Source organism: Juglans regia, chromosome 10 (genome assembly GCF_001411555.2).
Source record: "Juglans regia cultivar Chandler chromosome 10, Walnut 2.0, whole genome shotgun sequence".
Lineage (NCBI taxonomy): Eukaryota > Viridiplantae > Streptophyta > Magnoliopsida > Fagales > Juglandaceae > Juglans > Juglans regia.
The window spans coordinates 6,039,368-6,063,914 of record NC_049910.1 but is presented as its reverse complement, the minus strand read 5'-3'; the positions used below and the strand labels follow the sequence as shown (position 1 = coordinate 6,063,914).

The window sequence follows — 24,547 nt, the reverse complement described above, 5'->3', positions numbered from 1 at the left end:
GTTTATGCATATGCATATGCAAAATTATCTCTTTTACATAACCATATTGTCATTCAAGTAAAATTTTCACATTGGCTTATGCATATTTGAAACAAAATAATAATAAAATATTATTATTTTATTATTATTACTTTTTTGCTAAAATCTATTTTTTTATATATATTTTACAATTAACATCCACTACATACATTTGACATTAATAATACAAATATAATAATAAAAAATATAATTTTTTAATAATAATATATTAAAAATATAATAAAATGAAAAATATATATATAATATATTATAATAATAAAATGAATGTGCAAGTGAATTTTTTTTTGTTATTGAAGGAGTGAGAAAATGAAAGGATTGTGTGAGAGAGAGTGGGAGGAGAGAGAATTAATTATTAAAATATAATATGTAGGGTGAATAGAATTTAGATAACAACTGTTCATAGATAGCCAAATTTATAGATATGCATAAGTCAATGTGGATGATTTTAGGATCATATTATCCAAATATGACTTTAGATATGGATATGCATAGACTAATGCCAATGCTCTTATTGGACACAGCAAAACAGTAGAAGTATAAAATTCTCAGTGCCAAAGCCGGCGGAAACATAACGCTAGGGTTGGGTTTTTATATGCTGGGATTCCATGCCAGGGTTTTGCAAAAGCCGCTACTCTTGTTGAACTTTGCAGACCATATCCGCAGCCTACACAGGTCACCATTTTCACAAGTTTATTCTCCCCGATCTTTCTCAGCAACAAACATAATGGTAAGTTTACTCATTAGCCACCGAGATATTCTTTTTCATTTCTTATTATAGAATCTCTTTGGTTATTTTTCTGCTGGGACCCCATTTTGGTTAATCTGGAAATTCCCTGATTTTTCAGGCGGATTCGGAGAGAAGGCCGGAAATAGATGGTGCTGAGAAGAAGAACGAACGACTGGTTACTGCTTTTGTTTTTTGTCAACTGGCTTACGTTCGGTTTGTTTTCCTTTCAATGCGAGTCTCTGAACGTAATGCGTTCGAATTTCGTAGGGCGATTCGGAGAAAACGCTCAGTATAGAAGACCTCGAGAAGAAGAAGAAAAAAGAAGAGAAGGTTCTTTGTTTTCTACCTTTTTAAAGTTTTTTTTTTTTTTTAAATATAGTCGTAATTTATGGAGGAAAATTTCCGTTTATGTAGTTCTGTGTATGTATGCATGTATTGGGTATACATATTTATCGCATTTTTGTAGATGTAATACATTATTTTTTTCTCTCGGCGTGAGTTGCTGGTTTTGAGGTATTTGATTATTTGCACTTGTATTTTTGGTGCCATTTGTTCAATAAAAAAAAACTTTGGTCTTTTTTCCTCCCTTCATGCTTCACATGTTTAATTTGATTGGTCAGAAAGCGAATTCGTTTTGCGTTGAGATCCCCTTGAAATCTAACCCAAATTCGAGGGACTAGATTTTTGGAGAGATATACAGAGTGTGTGGCCCTACAATATTCATCGTTGTCCACACGAAAGTCTCTTCGTTATCATTAAATACTCAATAAATGTAGGATCTGTACTCTATGCATTCCCCCTCCCCCCTCGGGGCAAAAAAAAAAAAAGGCCCTAGAAATTCATATAAGGGATCTTGACCTGTTTTATAGGTGCATGGTGCATTTTCATCCTGGTGCTATCCCTATTAATGAAACTGATGCTTGTAACCATTTTCTTTCAAAGTAAATTCATTCATAGTGGCTGAAGCCCATTTGAGGAATTGTTTATATCGATCATGATTTAGCATGATTTTTTAAGGAAAATATGGGATCGGTGCTCACATATACTCTGTTTTCTCCAACTTCTTTTACGAGTATGTTTTTTTCCAAATTTTTCTTTGTTACAAGTAAAAATTGTATTAATATCAATAGAAGATTAGGGGAAGCTTAAGTACACAAGATGTATACAAGTGCCAACACCTAGTTAGAGGTGTTTCTCCAACTTTAAAAAGGAAAAACAAGTAGGGAGCATTTATGCTTCTATTTCTTGGCATTTGGCTTGTTAATGTGAAGAGAAGAGAAGGAGAATGTGAGGAAAATATGATAGATTGTCCACTTAAGCCCAACATAATTTTCTCCCCAAAGGATAAAAATGCCGACAGTTCGTTTTTTTAATTACTATTTATCTCCACTCTCTTCATATCTACACTATGGCAACCACCCATTAGGGTGCAGTCTAATGGTCAAAGAATGGACTTGGGACGAGTAGACTCAGATATTTTGGATTTGATTCCACTGTAAGAGTTCCCTTGGATTACCTAGTACATTCATGGTTCTGGTGGTGAGGTCATGTATCCAAGGTTTGCCTCCCTAGGGGTGGGTCCAAAGGGCGCTGCCTTAGTTATGTATGTGGCTAATGAAACTATGGTATTTCAGTCATTTATGTTATTCTTATTGCACTAATTCTTTTTTAGGTTCTCTTCTGGTCGATGGTGATGACTTTCTCTTTATTTATTTGCTTATTTATTATTTTGATTTATTACTTCATATCCTTGTTATATTTCCGCAATTAGTATATTTCTCTTATTTTCTCGTGGAATATGAAGGTGCTGGAAGTGATTCTTCAGGAAGCAGTTACATTTTGTTCCTGGGATTTCTTTGCTTTGTGTGATTCTGATTGCGTATTTGATTTTGGCAGGCAAGGGAGAAAGAATTGAAAAGGCAAAAGGCTTTAGAGAAAGCTGCTAAACTTCAGGTGACTAGAAGAAACTAATTTGGGTATTCAGGATTATATAATTTTATGCCTTGCATTAATCATTTATTGCTACATATGAAAAGTGATAAAATGTTTAGTTCGTTCCATTTTTTAGGCACAACAAGCATCAATTCCTCTGAAAAGAAATGACAAGAAAACAGTAAAGCGTGGTGGGGATGAAGAGAACCCTAAGGAGTTTGTTGACCCAGAAACACCTTTTGGCGAGAAGAAACAAATGTCTCTTCAAATGGCAAAGCAGTACAGTCCTAGTACAGTAGAGAAATCGTGAGTGTGACTTTTTTGTCTTTTCCTGTCCCAAATTAGTCATAATTGAAAACTTTTACAATCTGTCTTCTATGCTTGCTGATTTAGGTGGTATGGATGGTGGGAGAAATCGGGTTTCTTTGTTGCAGATGCGAAAAGCTCCAAGGCCCCGTTTGTTATTGTGAGTTTCTTTATGGGCATCTTTCTTTTTTCTTTTTATTTGTTTTCTGTCTTCCTATAACAAAGGAAATTCTGAATAGAAACATATATTACATTCATGCGATTTAAGAACAACTTTCATGTATGGCTTGGGCTGGTTTTAAACTTGAAGAGTACGACTAGATGTCGCTGAGTAGTGAGATATGATCAAACGATCATAGCTTGTATACCTTTAGGTAGATTTATACTTCCCACTTCATTGCAAAAATTCTGGTACTTGTTGGGTAGACTTCTATTTTTCACCCTTAAAGTAATCCATGTTTTCAGTCGTAAGGGGCAATCATTTGGGAAAAATTGGGTGCTTTCGTATGGCAAATTGTTGATGATATTTACACATTGGCTTTAAGTTATGTGGTTTGATGAAATTAACATTTTTGGTGCATGGTGTATGTAAATTAGGTTGAGATTGTAGTTGGGTGGGTTTCGATGTAGGAGGTTAGACTAGTAGCTAATGTGGAGGGGACAAAGAATAAGCAGGGGTTTGTCAAGATACAAGTTTGTATGAAATGGCCGAATGAATTGGCCTTGTGTTTTCGGTTTATCATATAAACTGTACAAAGAGTTCTATACATGGAAAGGAATAAGTATATGCTAATTCTATTCCTATACAATTTGTCAAATATTATGCTAATTGTACAAAAGAGTAAATCAAGGAAATAAATAAGGAAACAAATAATGGACAGCGACAGCCCCCCTCAAATTGATGTGGGTTGATCAACAAACATCAATTTGTTACTTAGAATGTCGATGGTGAGTGAGAGCCTTGGTGAAGATATCAACAATTTGTAGTTTAGTGGAAATGTGTGGAAGAGTGATAACACGAGCTTCAAAGGCTTCACAGATAGAGTGACAGTCGACTTCAATATGCTTTGGGCGCTCATGATAGACAAGATTGGTCATGATTTGAATAACACTTGTATTGTCGGTGTGTAAATGTGTAGGATCGGTCTCAGAGAAGTCCAACTCAGCAAGCAAACCTTGAAGCCAAATAATTTCGGAACAAGCAAGAGACATTGCCCGAAATTCAGATTCTGTAGATGACTTAGAAACTTTGTCTTTCTTCTTACTCTTCCAGGAGATTAACGCATCACCTAAGAACACGCACCAACCAGTGATGGAGCGACGTGTATCAACATAACCAACCCATTCGGCATTGCTATAAGCAGCAAGACGAGGAGAATTGTCTGCAGGAAAAAATAAGCCATGGGCAGAAGTGCCCTGAACATAGCATATGATCTTACGGACAACAACCAAATGAAGATGACGAGGAGTCTGAAGAAACTGGCTGACTTGTTATACAACAAAAGAAATATCTGGTCTAGTAATGGTTAGATAGACAAGGCTACCTACCAACTTCCGGTATAAACTGGGATCAACAACTCTTTGCAAAGCTTGACATTTAATTCCATAGGAGTATCGACAAAGGTAGCCTCCTGTAGTTCAGCGGTAGCCACCAAGTCACTAGCATACTTATGTTGATTTAGTGAAATACCAGAAGGAGTATGATGCACCTCAAGACCAAGAAAATATGTGAGAGACCCAAGATTTTTCATATAAAGCAGAATAGGAACCAGTGATCACAATATCATCAACATAAACCAAAAGAACAATACCCATGTCTGATTTCCAAAGAAACAATGAAGTGTCATACTTGCTCTCCTTGAATAAAAATTGTAGTTGTGCGAAATTTATCAAATTAGGCCCTCGGAGCTTGTTTGAGAACATAAAGAGCAATGAAGTTTACACACGTGAGGTTGGAGAGGGAAACAATCCTGGGGGTGGCTTCATATAAATACAATCTTTAAGATCCCCGTGAAGAAAATCATTCTTGACATCCATCTGATGTAGTGACTAATCATTAGAAGCAGCAAGAGTTAGAATTGTACGAACAATGGTCATCTTTGCCACAGGAGCAAATGTCTCTTCATAATTGACACCATATTCCTAATTATTCCCAAGTGCAACAAGTTGAGTTTTATAACAATCCAAACTTCCATCAGATCGAACCTTGATTGAGTAAACCTATTTGCAACCCAAGGGAACTATGGTGGAAGGACAAGACTCAATGTCCCAGTTGTGATTGGCCTCTAGAGCGGCAATTTTTTCTTGCATAGCTTGTTGCCAACAGTCATGCTTGACAACATGTGAGTAGCATGTGAGAATATCAAAATTGGACAATGCAGCAGTTAGAGCTAATATAGAATGGCGAGAAGAAGAAAACCCATACCTATCCGAAGGTACAAAAACTCAAGGAGAGCGACGTACCAAAGGCTCTTGAGGTGCTGTAACTGACTGATTCTGGAGCATGGTAGGATCAGATATCGGGTGAGCCATTGGAAGAGACTAGGGGTCGGAGCGTCTCGTATACACAATACCTGGTTTAAAGTGAGAGCTGATTTGATGAAGATTTGAGAACTGCTGCTCAAAGGAGGGAAGGACCACAATAGAAGAAGAGGGCACAAAGGACACATGAAAGAAATGTTGATTTTTAAAGAAAATAACATTCCTAGAAATGCATGTACGATGTAATGTAGGATCATAGCAAACAAATCCCTTTTGACACATTATATCCCAAGAATGCACATCTAACAAATTGAGCAGATAATTTATGTTGCTCATGAGGAGGTAAATGCACAAAACATATACAGCCAATGATACAGAGATTATGGTAACTACGTTGCTTGGTAAACAAGCGGAAATAAAGAGACTCCATGTGTAAAACTTGGGAAGGTAAACGATTAATCAAGTGAGTAGCAGTTTTCAGGGTCTCGACCCAGAACATGGATGAAACAGATGATTCTAACAATAGAGTACGTACCACATCAAGAAGATGGCGATTTTTGTTGGGGAGTAGCGGGACATGAATGTTGATGAATAATACCTTTAGAAGTCAAGAATGCCTGAAACTCAGTAGACAAATATTCACCACCAGAATCTGTGCGTAATGTCTTAATAGTTGCAGAAAATTGATTGTCAACATACGCTAAACACTCAGTGAAAGTATGAAAAACCTCATATTTAAAGCGAAGAAAATAGACTCAAGTAAATCTGTTATGATCATCAATAAAAGTCACATAATATTTAAATTTTTCATGTGAACTAACCAGGGAAGGTCTCCAAACATCACTATGTATAAGATCAAAGCAATGAGAAGTTCTACTAGCATGCAAAGGAAAATGAAGAGTTTTGTTTTTACCAAGCTTGCAAGACTTTGCGTCTGAGATCTTTCATTGATGCTTTATCACCTTGGAAAAGTGATGCCCTCTTTTATTTTGGGTGAGACTTATAAAAAAAAAGTTTGCAAGAATCACACTCAAGAGATAAAGAAAAACGTTCTTTATTACCAAGAAAATCAGAGTGCAATACATGAGATAAGATCTAAGTATTGGGATGGCCTAAACGACGATGTCACACCATACTCAAATCTGGAACCTTATTATAAGCAAAAGACTTAATAGAAGAAACTGGATAAAGTGTTGGAACAGGTAAAAATAGTGGAAACAAGCGCTCCACTTTAGGTCCCTTCGCGATCGGCTCTCCCGTTACTTGGTCCTGCACAACACAAACATCACCAAAAAAATTAACAGCACAATTGTTGTCAACTAGTTGGCCAACAAAAATAAGATTCGTGGAAAGTTGAGGAGTAAGAAACACATCAATAAATTTAGAAGAAGCATCTCTGACAGCAACTATTGGCAAAGAACTGCCATTGGCAGTTTGAATGGTAGATTGACCAACATAGGGCTGAACATGATACAGAGCGGTGAGAGTATTCGTCATGTGATTAGAGGCCCTCGAGTCTATGTACCAGAGTTTAGTAGAATCTTTACTTTGGAACCCCATTATTGATAATGTCGAAATTAGCATCTGTTGCACCATTTTTAGTGTGCAGTAATTTGCTGCAGGAGGTGCAGGAATAGAGGAAGCACCTGGAGAAGAGCCATGTGCTGTAGAAGTCGTTGCGGGAGGGGCAATAATAGAAATCTGAAATGCTTAGGCATGACGATTCTGGGGGTGGATACGACATTCTTCGATAATGTGACCTTTCTTCTAGCAATAAGAGCAATATTTGTTAGGACAATTGGCAGTAATATGTCCATATTCCTTGCAGCAAAAACACTGCAATTTTTTAGAATTCATAGGTGGTCTTCGTCCTTGGGCAGCATAAGCCACAATTGCCATCCCTGAACTGCTATGAGAGTGCTCTAGAATAGCTTGAATACTAAGATGTTATTCTTCCCTAAGTAACTCACCAAAACAAATATCAAGAGAAGGAACAAGAGATCTGTTCAATAGAGAGGAGAAAATAGATTCATATTTTGGGCGTAGTTTCATAAGAAACTGATCACACCGTCTAATCTCATGAAGAGTCTGAATAGTCGAAAAAGCGGCAACAGGAACATCCGCTGTAACCAAATCAGTATATTCATGCCAAAGAGTCAGAAATGCTGAGTAATAGTCTTGGATGGAAAGACTACCACGTTGAAACATGGCAATACATGTTCTAACTGAAAGAGACAAGCAGAGTGATGAGCTCGCAAGTTGGTAACAATATGTGGCTCCACCGAACCAAGAAGCCAAGACATAATCCGAGCATCAAGTACAGCCCATGAAGGAGAAGCCCCTAAATCCTTGGATTTGTCAATATTGGATGTTTGGGCGACATCCTTGTCATCAATATGGCCCCAAAGATCTTTTCCCTCGAGGAAAAGTTCAAACTGAAATGCCCAAGTAGAGTAATTTGTGCCCGTGAACTTAACACACAGGTGCTGAGTCCATCGCAAATAAATAAATTCTGACAAAAAGCACATCAACAAAAAATTCAAAGAAGTCCAAAATAAAATGAGAGAACCTTGGACTTGTCTGTGAAAGGAAGCAAGGGGCACAAGTCACTGTTCAGCAAGAAAAATCGAGAGCCACAAACACACAGAAGTACCGAAATACCTAGAGCAGAAAAGAGAAGGGCACCAAAAGCAACAGACTATTGTTCCGATAGCAGTCACCAGCACAAAGAGAAGGAACAACCACCAGAAGGCTACTCTGATAGCCACACAACCACGGACATGCCGAGAACTACAAGAGAGGGTTGTGCCGACAACCACTGAAACTCAAAGACGCGTAAAGGTTGCAGAAGAGAACCACGATTGTCGAAAACACGAAGAACTGACGTCAGGTTCACCACATGAGAAGACAGAACTTGCTGAAACACCAAGAAAATACGTTGGATGCACCTCAAGACAGAAAACAGACGTGAACAAAACACCAGAAGACACCCCTGAAATCGGGAAAAATGAGAAAAAATAATTGAAGGAAGCAAGAGTTTTTAGTCGACGGCTCTTGATACCATGTCAAGAAACAGGTTTGTGTGAAATGGCCGAATGAATTGGCCTTGTGATTTCGGTTTATCATATAAACTGTACAAAGAGTTCTATACATGGAAAGTAATAAGTATATGCTAATTCTATCCCAATACAATCTGTCAAATATTATGCTAATTATACAAAAGAATAAATCAAGGAAATAAATAAGGAAACAAATCTGGAAACAAATATGGACAACAAAGCTGTCCATTGACAGGGTTTACAATCGGGTGTGGAAAATAGTTTGTAATGGGCTAAATGTCCATGATTTTCTCCTTTCGATTGTGAAATCTAATTAGGTTATTCTCATGTATACTCCATTTATACTTTGGTTTTGCCTACTTTAATGAATAAAACTTCTCGATTATCTATGAAAAACAGTTCTAGGTAAAAGTGCATAATAAATATATGAAGAATGAAAAGAAATATATAAGGCGAATTGACAATTTGTATGCGAGTCGTGTAAATAGAACCATGTTTAATGGAAACGAAAATCATAATAAATATCATCCTAATTTAATTACATTATCAGGTTATGTACTTGAAATCAGTTTTAAAAAACAAACCCCTAGGGGTTGACTCAAGTGGTAAAGGCCTTGTTCTTGGTGGTATGCTCCATTTAGGTCTTAGGTTCAAATCCCCTTGGGTGCAAACAATTTCTAGGCAACATCAGACTGGGGGAACTTCCCCTTGAATTACCCAATGTGCACTTGCGGGAAACTCCTTGCTGACGGCTTGTGCACCCCCGAAATTAGTTTGGACTTTGTTTTCGGACACCCGTTGCCAATAAAAAAAAGTTTTAAAAAAGAATTAAATTGATTCCTTTATTTTGCAGGTCTTGCCACCACCAAATGTAACCGGTGCCCTCCATATAGGTCATGCACTTACTGCTGCTGTGGAGGTACTGTGGTTGCCCAAAATTGATGTTTATGCTGTGCATACTCCATCTTCCATATTGTTTTTTTCCTTTTTTTGTGTGAACCAGTATACTGCATGCAGGATACCATTATTCGCTGGCGGAGAATGTCTGGATACAATACCTTGTGGGTCCCTGGGGTGGACCATGCTGGGATTGCCACACAGGTTCTTCTTTCTTTTCCTCCTTTACCAAGTTGTTTGGTTATCTTTTGATTCAATTTGATCTTTTATCTTATCATGAACGTCTGTATTACTGAGTGAGATGTAGCTTTGAGAACACCAGTTGCAATTTTTTTGGGTTACATTTTTGTTGGGGGGCGGCGTGGAACTCACATTTTTCTCTGGCATGATGCCCTGAAAAGGCTCTCTGTGCATCAGCATATTTATCAGATGTTCTGTCGGTCATGTCCCTCATGCATGTGATCATGTTTAATCAAACGGTTTCTCCTCAGTGTGCACCCAAAGACATCAGTGTTGCTAATTTTTTGCCCGAGCTTTGTAGCCTGTCCAGTGACAGCTATATGGGGCCTCTGCAATCTGACCCATTATATGGCATAGATCAATCTGATGTGGCCTTGGACTTTGGTCAAGGAGAAGACCTGTTAATGGGTCAATGCTGTCAGGCGTCAATTCAATCTGTCATATGCCTTTGCCTAGAAACAACTGTGACTAATGTAGCCCATGTTTAATGCTTTAATTACCCATGCAATAAATCCATATTTGTGCTCAAGTTTGGTGGATGAGTTTGAATATTCTTTATATTTTTATCCATTTGATTGATTTAATATGTTAGATGCTTTTCTTCTTCTTCTTCTTTTCCTCTCAGGTTGTTGTGGAAAAGAAGATAATGCGTGAAAGCAAATTAACTAGGCACGATATCGGTCGTGAGAAATTTGTATCTGAAGTGAGTTCTAACTATCACTAACCAATATTAGCTTCCTCTGAGCACAAAATAGACCCCTTCACAATTATCATGTTCATATATTGCTCGACCTATTCTAACCTTTATATATTCTGTTGGTTGGACTCTATTGAAATAAAAGGTCTGGAATTGGAAAAATAAGTATGGTGGAACCATTTTGCAACAGTTGCGTCGTTTGGGTGCCTCTTTAGATTGGTCTCGTGAGGTATGCATTTAATTTATGTGACTAAGTTTTACTTGTTCTGGATAAAACATAGCATTCTAGTTTTTTTTTTTTTGTTTTCCAATCAGATTCACTCATAAGTCTCACATTCTCCCTCCCCCTCCCCCTCCCCCCCCAAACTCAGTCTGTGATCTGCTACTTTTTCCTACTTTTCAGTGCTTTACAATGGATGAGAAAAGATCAAAGGCTGTGACTGAGGCTTTTGTTAGGCTTTACAAGGAAGGCCTTATTTATAGGTGAGATCAAAATCTGGATAACATTCACATTTTCTTTAGCATGGCAGTCATACACGAATTTATAAAAATGGCTTTGTCCATAATTTGTGAGATATGATCTGCTTCTGAATTTGGTTTTGTTTCATTGCTTCCTTCACATTTTTTCTTCAAACTTTTGACCTCTTTTTTGGTCCCAGATAACCCAGTAGAAATTTAAGCATCTGTTGGCCAATGTGATTTAAAAAGCTTCCTACTTGATAAGTAGCCTTTTTATTGTATGTGATGTGTTAGTCAAGTTAGACGTATCAAATTTAGTTGAAGGTTATATTATGCATGTCATTCTTCATACTTGTTAGCTTCCCTACATATAATTGTAATAAACAATGGATATAATTTTTTTGATAAGTAATAGAGATTTTATTAATAAACGCAAAGGATGCCATCCATTGTACATGGAAACTATGCAAGAGGAAAACCCAAAATAAAAGATGGAACCAGTTCTCTAAGGTGATAAAGCATCAATGAAAGATCTCAGATGCAATTTAACTGTTTTTAAGCAGAACTGAATCTTAAAATACCAATATACGAAAAATTTATTGAATGTTTAGGAAAATGGTCAACTTACAACTATTTTATAACTCTATATTAACTGGAGGGTACTTTTGTAAAATTAAAATTCATTTTTAATGAAGTGGCATGCTTGCATTGGTTGATTGTAAAATAGGTTGGACATTAGTTGTAAAAGAGTTGTAGGTGTTGCACTTTCCAAAAACTTATCCACTTCATTATACATATTCTCCATTAGTCTTTGATATTTTCTAACAAATTTCTTATGTATACTCACTGTGTACTTGGACTTTGTCTACTTTTTGGAGAGGTTCCCTAACATAGGACCATAGACCAAAATGCACCTGACAACCCCAACTAGCTAGGTGTTCCTCGTACAAAAGAACAAAAGAACTAGCTAAGCGTTCCTCTTATATACTTATGTACTTGGGCTGTGCCCTTTGTGTTTATTAATAATCTTCAATTATTTACTTATCAAAAAAATAAGAATCTTCGATTATTTATATATAAAAAATATTTGGTTCTGAAATTTCCCTCATTTGAATGGGGACTGGCTTAATGTTTCTTGTCCGCTCAAGTATTTTTTTTTTTTTATCAAATTGGACCTCAATATTCCTGCTGTATTTGCCCTTTCCTTTCACCTCTTTAATCTCATTTCTGATTTATTTGTGCTTCTATTTTTATGCTGTTTGGAGTTTTAATGTTATATCTTCTTTTCTGCAGAGATCTTCGCCTAGTGAATTGGGATTGTGTGTTGCGGACTGCAATATCTGACATTGAGGTAAGTCATTTCCTGTAAGAGGCACGTTTATAGTGGATTCTTTTGTATTTTTTTATTAAAAATGTCTGTTTAATGGATTCTAAATTATTGTAGCTTCTGGTTCTGTAGGTAGACTATGTTGAGATCAAAGAAAGGACTCCACTAAAGGTTCCAGGATATGAGAAACCTGTGGAATTCGGTGTTTTAACTTCATTTGCCTACCCTTTGGAAGGCGAGCTTGGTGAGATTGTTGTGGCCACTACTAGGGTGGAGACTATGCTTGGAGATACTGCTATTGCTATACATCCTGATGACCCAAGGTACAGTCATCTTCATGGAAAATTTGCCATTCATCCATTTAATGGACGAAAGCTTCCCATAGTTTGTGATGCAATTCTTGTTGATCCGAAGTTTGGGACTGGTGCTGTCAAGGTAAATCTTTTTTAGGCGAAGTATGCTTACTTTAATAGTTCTCTTTTGAATTTTTTTGTTTACAGGATGACAAAACTCATATTTCATTCATGGTACTGCAGATTACCCCTGCTCATGACCCGAATGATTTTGAGGTTGGCAAGCGTCACAATCTTGAGTTCATCAACATTTTTACCGATGATGGAAAAATAAACAGCAATGGTGGGTCAGAGTTTGTAGGGTTGCCGCGTTTTAAAGCCCGAGAGGCAGTTACTGAAGCATTACAAAAGAAGGTATCAGTACTATAGTAGTCTGTACATGAGTTAATTCTCAAATAACAGAGGCAATATAAAATTTTTATTGTAGATGTGAAAATCTTATTGATGAATCCTCGACCCTAGATATTTTTTAAAAATAATTTGAATATCAACATTATGTTACTTATGACCATCCAAATTAAGATTTTAGCAAGAGGATATCAACTGAGTTAGGTTACATGCTTTGGTCCACGACTTCTGCAATTTTTTGAAGAACTCTCTAGGTTTCAAACAACAATAAATTTGGTTCTTGGATTTTTCAATTTGAACCAAAATGGTTGTTTCATCTATCTGCTGTCAATAACCCTAGCAGTATGCCACTTCAGCCCAACGAACTCCTCAGACCCACCAGCTAACTTCTGTGTTAATTATCTCTGTATTTCTTGCTATTTATGTATTCACGTCATTCGTGCATGTTAATGTTGCCAATCAAGCTGCCTAAAACATGTAAAATTATTTCTGTAATTCATGCTATTTGTATGTCTTTTGTGTCTATTCAAATTTTTTTCACACTTCATGTTGCAGTGTGAGTTTAAGTTACATATATTCTTCATGTTTTACTACTTGTAAAGACTGCCCAAGTTTAGTTTCTGGTCTTCATTCATTTACTTGTATTAACTACGTAATGATGTTTATTTTTTATCATTGACATAGGCCTTCTTTGCATTTAGGGCTTTTATAGAGGTGCTAAAAATAATGAGATGCGGCTGGGCCTTTGTTCAAGAACCAATGATGTTGTGGAGCCACTTATAAAACCTCAATGGTATGTTAGTTGCAATAGTTTGGGGAGGCAAGCTCTTGATGCTGTAATGGATGAAGAAAACAGGAGGATAGAAATCATCCCGAAACAGTATTCTGCTGACTGGAGAAGGTCAGATATTGTTTTACTTCGCTTTGTAAATTTCAGATGGTCACATCATGAAGGAATAAATAAGTAAAATCCAAAAGGACATGAAAAATTTTCAGAACATCACTCTGAAAGACACTGCAGAATGTGTCCCTAGCCTATCAGACTTAGGCTGCGTTTGGTTCCCAAAAGTTTAGTCTAATTTTAAACTGAGTCTAACGTCCAAATCATAGTTTTAAATTTCGTACCGTACCGGCCGGTACGGCCGAAATTTTTAGTACTGGCCGTCCGGCCGGTATAGGTATTATATCTATTTCGTACCGGCCGGTAAAGGCCGATATTTCAGCCAGTTTTTTTTTTCTAAACTACAAGCTTATTTTTTAACCAACAATTCAGATTAGACTATTTATAATTTATATATATATGTATTTATATATAATTTATTTATATATAGACTATTATTTTGGAATATAATTTTTATATATAATTTATTTATATATCGAGTAGTCCGAAATGTTATTCCGAAACGCTATCCCGAAACGGTACCGGTACCGAAATATTTCGTTCCAGTGCCTTGACCGGTATAGCATCCGGTACGGTATTTAAAACATTGGTCTAAACACTCAACTCTCAAATTACTAAACTCATCCCAACTCAAAACCTTCTTACACGTGGGATCCACAACATTTTTCAACTTAAAGTATCTTTATACGTGAGACCCACAACCTTTTTCAATTTTCCATAAAAAGTATTAAACTTATCTTAACATCCAAACACATTTTAAACTCAGTTTAGATGAGCTCCACATAACTCTCTCTACTACTCAACTCACTACTAATCATAAATAACTCAATTCAGCTCAGCTCAACATCCAAACGCAGCCTTAGGTGTTGCTCTTTTATATGTCCCGTGTACTTGGGCTATGTCTAGTTCTTCTTAATAAATTTTTTATTTTCTGATAATAAAAGACTGCAGAATGTAATTTTGGTAATATTCTTAAAGACACTCTAGAACAATGCTCTGAAATAATATCCACTGATGTATCTTAGTTTCTTCTGGTTGATCTTATAATATGATACGAACTGGTTGAAGAATGTGATTTTGGTAACAGTCCAAAAAATATCTAGATTTTATTCAAGGAGACTTTTTTTTTTTGGGGGGGGTGGGCGGACTTTCCTTGATGGGTCTTTGTGACTTTGGATTCTAAATTTCTAACACGCCAGGCATGCTACATTTATGTTGATGTGTAGCGCATTAATTTTTTAAGTATCTTTTATAATTAATTTTTTAAGTAATTATTACTTATAAGTAGATTTTTAAATTACAATTGTGTACTTGGGCCTTAAAAACATCACAGGTGGCTTGAAAACATTCGTGATTGGTGCATCTCAAGGCAACTTTGGTGGGGTCATCGTGTTCCTGCATGGTATGTCTCACTGGAGGATGATGAGCTAAAGGAAGTTGGTGCTTACAATGACCACTGGGTGGTTGCAAGAAATGAGGAAGAGGCTCAGGAGGAGGCTAGCCGATTGTATAATGGGAGGAAGTTTCATTTAAGTCAAGATCCTGATGTGCTTGATACATGGTTTTCTTCTGGTCTTTTTCCATTGTCTGTTTTGGGCTGGCCTGATGATACTGAAGATCTGAAGACATTTTATCCAACTTCAGTTTTGGAAACTGGCCATGATATTCTCTTTTTCTGGGTTGCTCGCATGGTGATGCAAGGAATGAAATTGGGAGGTGATGTACCTTTTCGAAAGGTAAGTTTACATTATCCTATTATTTAGACCACAACATGACCTTTGAACAATCATATATTAAATTAGGACTGAATTATTTGTTAAATAAAAAATTTACATAGACCTACCAGAGACTGTTGTAAGGTTAGGGATTTATTTGGATGGTTGTTACTTTATCTGTATTATCGTTTCAAGCTTCTAAATCATAAGTTTCACTGTTCCAATGAGCTCTAGCTCAAACCGTACCCCTCTTCCCTTAATTTTGACAATACCTCTTCCATTAATCATAACAGGATTGAGGGGGTATAAGTTAAGATTCCTCGGGCACATGTGAAATAATAACAAAAAAAATGATCACATCCACAAGGTGTGAGCGGGTGTATTATTTTGTCTTTTGAAATGATGGTACTGAAACTCGAAAGATCCTTATGGTGTGTCATACAACTCATTAACCTGGTGTTCATTATATGCCATAAACTACATATTTGAATTTGCCCGAGGCTCTTACTGTAGCCACTGGGAAACTTCTGAGATACATTCTGTTGTGTTTACTGTCCTTGATGCCAGAAAGATTAGTCTTTAGTATGGTTGAGGGGTATGCCAGGGAATGTGAGTAGTTTCCCAATTTCAATCTGAAGCTAAAGCTTGTTCAACGGTATGGAAGCCTTGACATGTTTAGTTGGTGTTCAGTATATGCCATAAACTACATGCCTGAACTTGACTGAGGCTCTTACTGCAGCCACTGATTCATTCTGGTTTGCTTGCTATCCTTGATGCCAGAAAGATTTGGGGGCTACATAAAAGAAGATTTGGGGGTTCAAATATAAGATTATTGTAAAATGAACAAAACAGTTCTCCCCCTCAGTTTTCACTTTATAACCCAAAAAATAATGGATAAAATTTCTCCTCTTTTTATATGGAATCGTCAGTATGGTTGAGGGGTATGTATGCTAAAGGTAAAGGCAATTGATGGTTATGGAGGCCTTAACATATTTATGTAATATATGGTATGCATCCAATGCAGCAGGCATAAGCTAAAGCTAGTTTCACTGCATAGGCATTCATGCATATATGATAATTGTCTTTGGATTATTTGACATCTTCACCTTCCATCAACAAGAGGTGGAGGTTTAGGTCATGGGTTCAATCCTGTATGAATGCATGAACTGTTTTTACCTGAAAAGAGTACGTATGTATATATCCTTGGAATTTTTTATTATTTCCTTTCCAGTGTGCATTTTCATGTGCGAATCTATTGCATAACTGAGGCGATATGGTCTGTTTGAATCACTTTGAACTATGCAGGTTTATTTGCACCCAATGATTCGTGATGCGCATGGGCGCAAGATGTCTAAGTCATTGGGAAATGTCATTGATCCACTTGAAGTAATAAATGGGATATCCCTGGATGGTCTTCATAAGAGGCTAGAGGAGGGTAACTTGGATCCTAAAGAACTGGTTGTTGCCAAAGAGGGGCAGACAAAAGATTTTCCTAACGGTATTTCTGAGTGTGGTGCTGATGCTCTTCGGTTTGCCCTTATAGCTTACACTGCCCAGGTTCATTCTTGTACCCATCTCTCTTTGAACCATTTGGCTATTTCTTAATGATTTAGTGATGTGTGACTATTTTGTCTTGCAGTCAGATAGAATAAACTTGGATATCCTAAGAGTGGTTGGGTATCGTCAGTGGTGTAATAAATTGTGGAATGCTGTACGATTTGCCATGAGCAGGCTGGGAGATGATTATGTTCCACCCACAAATGTAAATCCAGATGTCTTGCCATTTAGCTGTCAGTGGATACTCTCTGTATTAAACAAAGCTATATCCAAAACTATAGCTTCTCTGGAATCGTATGAGTTCTCAGATGCATCAAGTACAGTGTATTCATGGTGGCAGTACCAACTGTGTGATGTTTTTATTGAAGCAATTAAGCCTTTCTTTGCTGGGAATGATCCAAAATTCAAGTCTGCAAGGAGTTTGGCTCGAGATACACTTTGGTTATGTCTTGACAATGGGTTGCGACTGCTTCATCCTTTTATGCCGTTTGTTACAGAAGAATTGTGGCAGCGCCTTCCCTCATCAAAGGACGGTACAAGGATAGAATCTATTATGATATGCGAGTACCCATCGGTTGTTGAGGTTAGTTTAGCTTTTAATTTGTAAGAGAAAATATAAGGCACGGTTAAGGTTAAGCTACAATTATTATATCCAACTACTGATTTAGAGGTCATGTAGCTTTTTAATTTGAAAGAGAAAATGAAGGCACACATAAGGTGGACCATTAGTTGGTTAACTAGAAGTGGGGTGGAGCATTTATTACCTTACAGGAAGGCTGTTACTTGGACCAGAAGAACTTTGCTTGGTGTGTGTGTGTGTGTGTGTATACTTTCTAAGCATAGTAGTGCTACAGTTAACACTTTGCTAACTTTTGACATGTGATACTTTTCCTGATGATGAAGGGCTCTTCCCTCTTGCTTCATATTTTTTTTATTGCTGATAGAATGTAAAGACAAGTCAAATAAAGGTTTATTCTTCCTCATCTACAAATATCCAAATTTTGATGCCTAATACCCCATAGATAGTTCCAACTGTATAGGAACAATAATCAATTTTAGCTCGAATAGTTTGTAGAGGAACTCTCCTTTTTCCGAAGGCAACAAAAAATCTTCGCCGCATATGGGCTTTTCTAGTGTTTTATTGTTAAGTATAGTTATGATTTTTTCAGCCAATCTGTCTATTGAGCAAATTAGTAACAGTTATATCTATCAATATGTATGGTCTTGGACCGTCAATAATGACTTTTCTTTAGAGTTCAGCTACTTGATCGATTCACTTACATCTATTATGTTAATCTTAATTAAACGCATGTTTGAATTGAAATTGAGATACTGTTGTAAGTTCTTCCCCTCTGGATCAGATAGATTCATATCTGAAAGAGGTTTACAATAAGTTCTTTCTAAATTGATTATTTGTCCCTCTGTTAGAGGTGTTCCATTGATCAAATATGTGGGGAAATATTTGTGTTTCTCCCATGCATCATGGCCACTTTTTCCTATTTTAGTATGCTGTGTAGGCTGTCTAAAAGTTTATGGAGTTAGCTGTAATATTTTGTAGTTGGTATAATAAATGCTGATAATATTGTTGATGTTCCAGTGCTGGACAAATGAAAGGGTGGAGTATGAGATGGATCTTATAGATTCTGTTGTGAAATCTCTCAGGTCTCTTGCAAATGAAAGACGTGAAAGGTACATGGAATTGATCCTTTTTTTGGTTCTTTTTCATTTTTTTTTTCCAAGCCTTTTGTTTGTTCTTTTGATCTTTAGTTTCACTAGAGTGTTTATTGTTTCACTTAACTATGTTGCACAAAACGATTAATGGTGTTGCACAAGAAGAAATCAAGACTCTATCACTGAGAATTTTTTGAAGGAAGAAAAGTGGATAGTTGAGGGTGGAACCTAGGTTTTAGTATAAACACTCTTACTGAGTTCTTGAATCTTTTATGCGCTTTAAAATAATTTCCTCTCTAATGAACTTTTGTGAGACAAATTTCCTAAAACTGATCAAGAAAAAAAGTATTTCGAAATAATCAGACAGAATGCCAAGGAAATTCAAATTTTCTATTTCCTCATCTTCTTTCTAAATTGTAAATCTAAGTAGTTTTCTCTTAATTTAGCTTAATTTGCCCAATTGAAAATTGCACATTTCAATAACTCTAATTCTTGCTATGGTGTTTCTGCCCTTAGGCGACCAGCTTTTGTGCTCTGCCGAAGTGATGCAGTTGTGGAGATTATTAGCAACCATCAACTGGAGATTAGTACTCTTGCCAATTTATCGTCTTTGAAGGTACATCACTGACAATGCTTTTAAAAAAGTGGTATGAAGTTTGGCTGACTTCTTGGTTGTTCATTGGGTACACTATACATTTTTTGTGTGAAGTGAAATAAAAAAAAGTCGGAGGCTTTACCACCGAGAGAGACCTTTGGCTCAACAGGATTAGGGTTTTAGTGCTGCATTGATGTTTTGGATAGGTCCCTTTTTATTCCCAGCTGATTAGATCGTTTTAGTTAGTTTGTTTTTGATAATTCTCATTATAAGAAGTGGTGCTCATTTTCACTTCAATGCATTTTAAAGCAGCTGTATGTTAGACTGTTAGACCTCTTCTCCAGACCTGTTGTTTCATTGACTGTGAACTAAAGCCATTTTGCCTCTCTCCCTGCCCCCCGTTGGCCCCTTCTTTGCTATTTTAATTATTTTTTCTGTGAATCCTCTAAGATACGAATGGGACAATACATTATTGCTGTAATGGCGTGGTTCTTTTGCTGATAACCATTTCTTAGATTCTTTTTTTTCACTCTTTTCCCATGTAGTTTTGAATCATGCATGTGATGCCTGGCCCATGGACGATGATTTTTTTTTTTTGTCCTCACTTTGTATTGCGTAGTTCCTCCTGTTGAAGCTTTTTGTGATCATATGTTCCCATGTGCATCGATGTGTTATAGCACATGATATTTTGTTCAACAATGGTATCTGTCCACTTATAGGCTTATGAAATTTTTTTTCATCATCTCATTCCCTAAGAGATAGATACTTTGACCTGGCCTGCTGCTGTTTGTCTCCCTATCAATTTTTCATGTTGAATGGAGATTAATGTTGAATATTGTTCAAGTTAAAACCATTTGGTTAAAACGCTTCTCATCTGCAAAATTATCTTTATGCAGGTAGTAAGTGAGAATGATGCTGCTCCAGTTGGATGTGCAGTATCGGTTGTAAATGAAAACCTCTCTGTTTATCTTGAGCTTCAGGGAACTCTTTCCCCTGAAGCAGAACTTGAAAAGATCAGGAAAAAGACGGATGAGATTCGAAAGTAAGATTCTAGCTTCAATTATTTATCTCATTTTTTTCAATAAATTGGTGATATGGATTTAAATTACATTTTGGATCCTTGCCTTTTTTTTTGGTTGCAAGCCAAGCCAAGCAGAAGAGAAGAATGCCCTTCCAGTTTTTCAGCTCGCTGATGGTTAAATCTTTTTTGTTAATTTTGCAGGCAACAGGAGAAGCTAACAAAGATGATGAATGCTTCTGGATACAAAGAAAAGGTCCCTTCGCACATTCATCAAGAGAATGTTGCAAAGCTAGCGTCCCTGATGCAGGAGGTTTTGTCTCTCGAAGAAGCAGGCCAACATATTGAAGCTCAAGCATCAAGCAATCAACAGGATTAGCTGTATTATTTTTTGTTGGCAATCAACAGGATTATCTTTTCCAACCTCATCATGGTAAACCATTTTTGCTTCAATGAAGGAAACGAGGAGGGCCATATTTATCACATCTGCATCATGTCATTGTTTTGTTGAATAAATTTTATATTGGCCGCTTTATTAAGTCGCAGATAATAGTTTTAATCTTGTCCATAAATTTCTTTTTTTTTTTTTTTTTTTTAATTTTATGGTTTATTAATAGCCAGGAAGAATAATGTGGAATGAAATAACTAGACACTAAAATGTTTTCTTTCATTAAAGTGGTTTTCCGCTTGTTTTTCCCTTTCCTTCAAAATTGGCAAACCAATGTTTTCTTTCTTTTATATATATGCCTACTTCCCCTCTCTCTCTCTCATTCACTAGCTCTACAAATAGAAAAATTCTTTTCATCAGTCATTATTCGCTATTCTACACCTCACACTATAAAAATTACCTCAACACTTTATGAAAAAAAAAAAAAGTTTATAAGTGTGGGATGTGAAAGTGAATAGTAGTTTATGCATAGAATTTTTATTACGAATATTCTTGTCAAAACTCTTAAATTTAAGAAGAGAGAGAGAGAGAGAGATGTATAAATGTTAATGACATAACATTGCTACTTGGTTACATACAGCATATAGAGTTTACACGCATACTCTAATGCATTTCATGATTGTGCATTTTTGCACCAATCCCCCCTCTCTAGAACACAACTATTATCAGCACTCTATAATATATATATATATATATATATATATATATATATAAAGTGCCGATTAATGGTCTCATCTTAAGTATCCATTCTATTTTCGAACGTTATACACTCAAATGTACACCGCATAATATTAAAAATATATACTTCTATTAAAAATTATGGTACTATAAAAACAGAAACAACTAAATGGAGTAACTCCATAATGACACGTCAGCTGAATCTTCCACGTCATTAATATAAAAATCATTTCCCGCACAAAAGGGTGGAGGCAAAAGCATCCCCTCTGCCATATCTGCCACCAGCCTCCACACTGTCATCCCGCACTCCGCCTCTTCATCCACAAACAAAATACTCTTGGGCCACTCCCTCTTGTCTTCATCCGCCTGCGATGTTGATCCGTCCAACGACTCTGCTGGTCGAAACAACTCCGCCGCCTCTGCAGCAGTCCTCTGAATGTCCTTCACATCCCCGGACGCCGGCACCGGCAGCCTCCTCACCGAGTCTGCGAAATTAAGGCAAGCAGACCGACCACGCATCGCTATTGCTGCGACATCGTGAGCGCGCGCCGCCATGTCGGCAGTGGGGAACGTCCCCAGCCATATCCTGGACTTCTTGTTGGGCTGGCGCACCTCGCATACCCACTTGCCGGAGTTCCTTCTCCTGACACCCCGGTACACTGGGTGCCTGGTTTCCTTGAACTTCTTCCTGCCGGCACGTTTCTTCGGATTCCTGGAAGCCAACAGAAGCTCCTCGTCGGAAAAGTTCAGACCGCGACCATAGCTACTACTCTCGGAGTCTGGGGAATTATAAGGAGAGAAAACATCCATTTATGCAGGTGAGATATGATTTTGAAGTAGAACTTTCTCTCTCTCTCTGTGTTTGTTGGAGTAATGAATAAGAGGCAGCTTACTGAAAAACACTCAGCAGTGATCGATCAGTAAGTATAGCGAGCTTGTGTAATAGAAGTAGATAGTGTTGTTTTGTGTTTGGATAAAGTTGAGAAACAATATGTATATATAGGTTCCTTAAGCAGAAGGAGAACGTACAGGCACACGGACTGAGGACAGGCTGTGCGAAAAAGGCCACGGCTTTTACGTACCTATATCAAAACGAAAGCGACATATAAATAAAGAAAAAGGAAACAAGCCAGGAAGAGTGGATTGGGTTAAGAACCAGCTGTGTTTACCCAGATTGTTGGGTGGACGGTGGGACCCTTTTTTTGCACGGATGACACGTGGAGCATTTGACTACTGAAGAGAGAGGAAGAGAGGCGGGTGTGGTGTGGTCAGTGGTGCTTTAAACGATGATTATTGTTTACCAATAGGAGTTTGGGGGCTGGATGTGGATATTTGATATTTCTATTCACTTCTCTTTCTCTCTTTCACTGCTTATTATTATTAAAGTCAGTTTATTATATTATATTGTGTATTTGACCACTCTGTTGACTCTCCCTCCTTATCCATTTCCGTAGCCATTGCGTGGATGCCAATTCCTCGCCTATTTTTATATTATTATATCTTTCTTTCTTCATATTTTTTATTCGGGCAGTTGGCATGCCTTTTATTTTTTTATTAAGTTATTTATAATATGTGATATTGGGATGTTCTCTAAGATTACGTTTAGTTGTAAAACTCGATTAAACTCAATCTAATTTGAAGATAAATTTAATATTTAAATATTTAACTTTTAAATTATTAAACTCATCTCAATTCAAAATTTCTTTAAATATGAGACTCACAATATTTTTCAATTAAACACATATTTATACGTGAGATTTACAATCTTTTTTAATTTATCATAAAAATGATTAAATTCATTTTAACAATTAAATATATTTTAAACTCAGTTTAGATGAGTCTCACATAACTCTCTTTATTACTCAACTCACTATTATTCATAAAGAACTAAGCTCAATTGTGTTCAGCTCAACATCTAAATGCAGCCTAAATATGCTCCCAAAAAGTGCTTTCTAATATATTTGGATTTTTTTTTCTAACGTTTAAAAAACACACACAATTTTATTAATGATAACTTTTTTAAACATTTTAAAAATATAAAAATACAAAGACACATTTAGAGGACACCTAAGTATTTTCCTTATAATATCTTCGATGATTTTATTACTTATTCATTGTCATTAATAAATAAATTATGCTATATATTTGGTAGCTACAAAGTTAACTTTAAGGTCTGGTTTGGTGAGTGAGATGAGAAGAGATAATCTGTAAATAGTAATGAAATAGTTTGTAAAAAGTAATGGAATTGCATGAGTTAATATGTTTTATGGGTTTTGGGATAGGAGATAAAATGTTGAATAAAAATATTATAAAGTTAAAATATTATTAGAATATAATTTTTTAAAATTATTTTTGTTTTGATATTTGAAAAAATGGAATTATTTTTTGTATTTTATTTGAAAATTTGAAAAAATTGTAATGATAAAATAATGATTATATGAAAAAATTGAATATTTAAAATTGAAAAGTATTTGTGTCTGTGATGTTTGGATATTGAGATACGATGAGGTGAGAGGATTTTACTATCCAAATCAGGCCTAAAGTTCAGAATTAAAAAAAATAAGACTTTTTTTTTTCTTTTAAGGGAATCTTTTTTTTTTTTAGTGACGAGAATTTCACAAAACCAGTAAGAGGTTTTTTTATATGATAGAATATGAGACAATATATTTATTTATTTTATTATATAATACAAGATATAATTTTAGAGTGTCACTCTATATGTATTTAAAAAAATAGTAAAATCCAGAATAATTTTTTTTTATATATACAAATCTCAAATTTAATATTTTTTTTTAAATTGCAAAAAGAGTAGAGTTTGGCTGCTGCTCAATATTGACCGTTGGAAGTACCGTTTAGCACAAATTTATTTTTTTATTTTTTAATTTTTTATTTATAGTTTTTTTTTATTTTTTAAAAATATAAAATAAAATATCAAAATATTAATAATTACTTTCTTAATTATTAAGTACACAAAATTAAAATATAAAAAGTATCAAAAATTAGATATGTGAAAGTAACATTTTCGTTGCACAAATCTTGCCGACAGGTCATTCTTCAGATTTCAGTGAAATCGTTTAGTCAGTCAAATAGATAAAAAAA

The 24,547-nt window shown here is 36.0% G+C and overlaps 2 protein-coding genes and 1 non-coding gene across 3 annotated transcripts; 1 reads left to right on the top strand and 2 right to left on the bottom strand.

Annotated features, from left to right (window-relative positions):
* Nucleotides 1-573: 573 nt before the first annotated feature.
* LOC108981981 (valine--tRNA ligase, mitochondrial 1) lies at nucleotides 574-20,884 on the top strand. The gene is made up of 22 exons (XM_035694673.1): nucleotides 574-766; nucleotides 885-941; nucleotides 1,034-1,096; nucleotides 2,663-2,719; nucleotides 2,835-3,004; nucleotides 3,092-3,164; nucleotides 9,398-9,463; nucleotides 9,562-9,645; nucleotides 10,307-10,384; nucleotides 10,524-10,607; nucleotides 10,782-10,861; nucleotides 12,131-12,188; nucleotides 12,297-12,599; nucleotides 12,701-12,871; nucleotides 13,567-13,766; nucleotides 15,100-15,502; nucleotides 16,787-17,038; nucleotides 17,121-17,621; nucleotides 18,636-18,727; nucleotides 19,226-19,325; nucleotides 20,201-20,346; nucleotides 20,527-20,884. The coding sequence occupies exons 1-22, from the start codon at nucleotides 632-634 to the stop codon at nucleotides 20,699-20,701; spliced, it is 3,348 nt and encodes a 1,115-aa protein (XP_035550566.1). The 5' UTR covers nucleotides 574-631; the 3' UTR covers nucleotides 20,702-20,884.
* LOC118349763 lies at nucleotides 11,327-11,423 on the bottom strand. Its single transcript, XR_004802681.1, has one exon. It is a non-coding gene; the product is annotated as a small nucleolar RNA Z101 (small nucleolar RNA).
* Nucleotides 20,885-21,215: 331 nt separating the features above from the next.
* On the bottom strand, nucleotides 21,216-22,432 carry LOC109015585 (dehydration-responsive element-binding protein 1D-like). The gene has a single exon (XM_018998055.2). It carries the CDS (start codon nucleotides 22,256-22,258, stop codon nucleotides 21,614-21,616), a length of 645 nt encoding a protein of 214 aa, XP_018853600.2. The 5' UTR covers nucleotides 22,259-22,432; the 3' UTR covers nucleotides 21,216-21,613.
* Nucleotides 22,433-24,547: the final 2,115 nt, after the last annotated feature.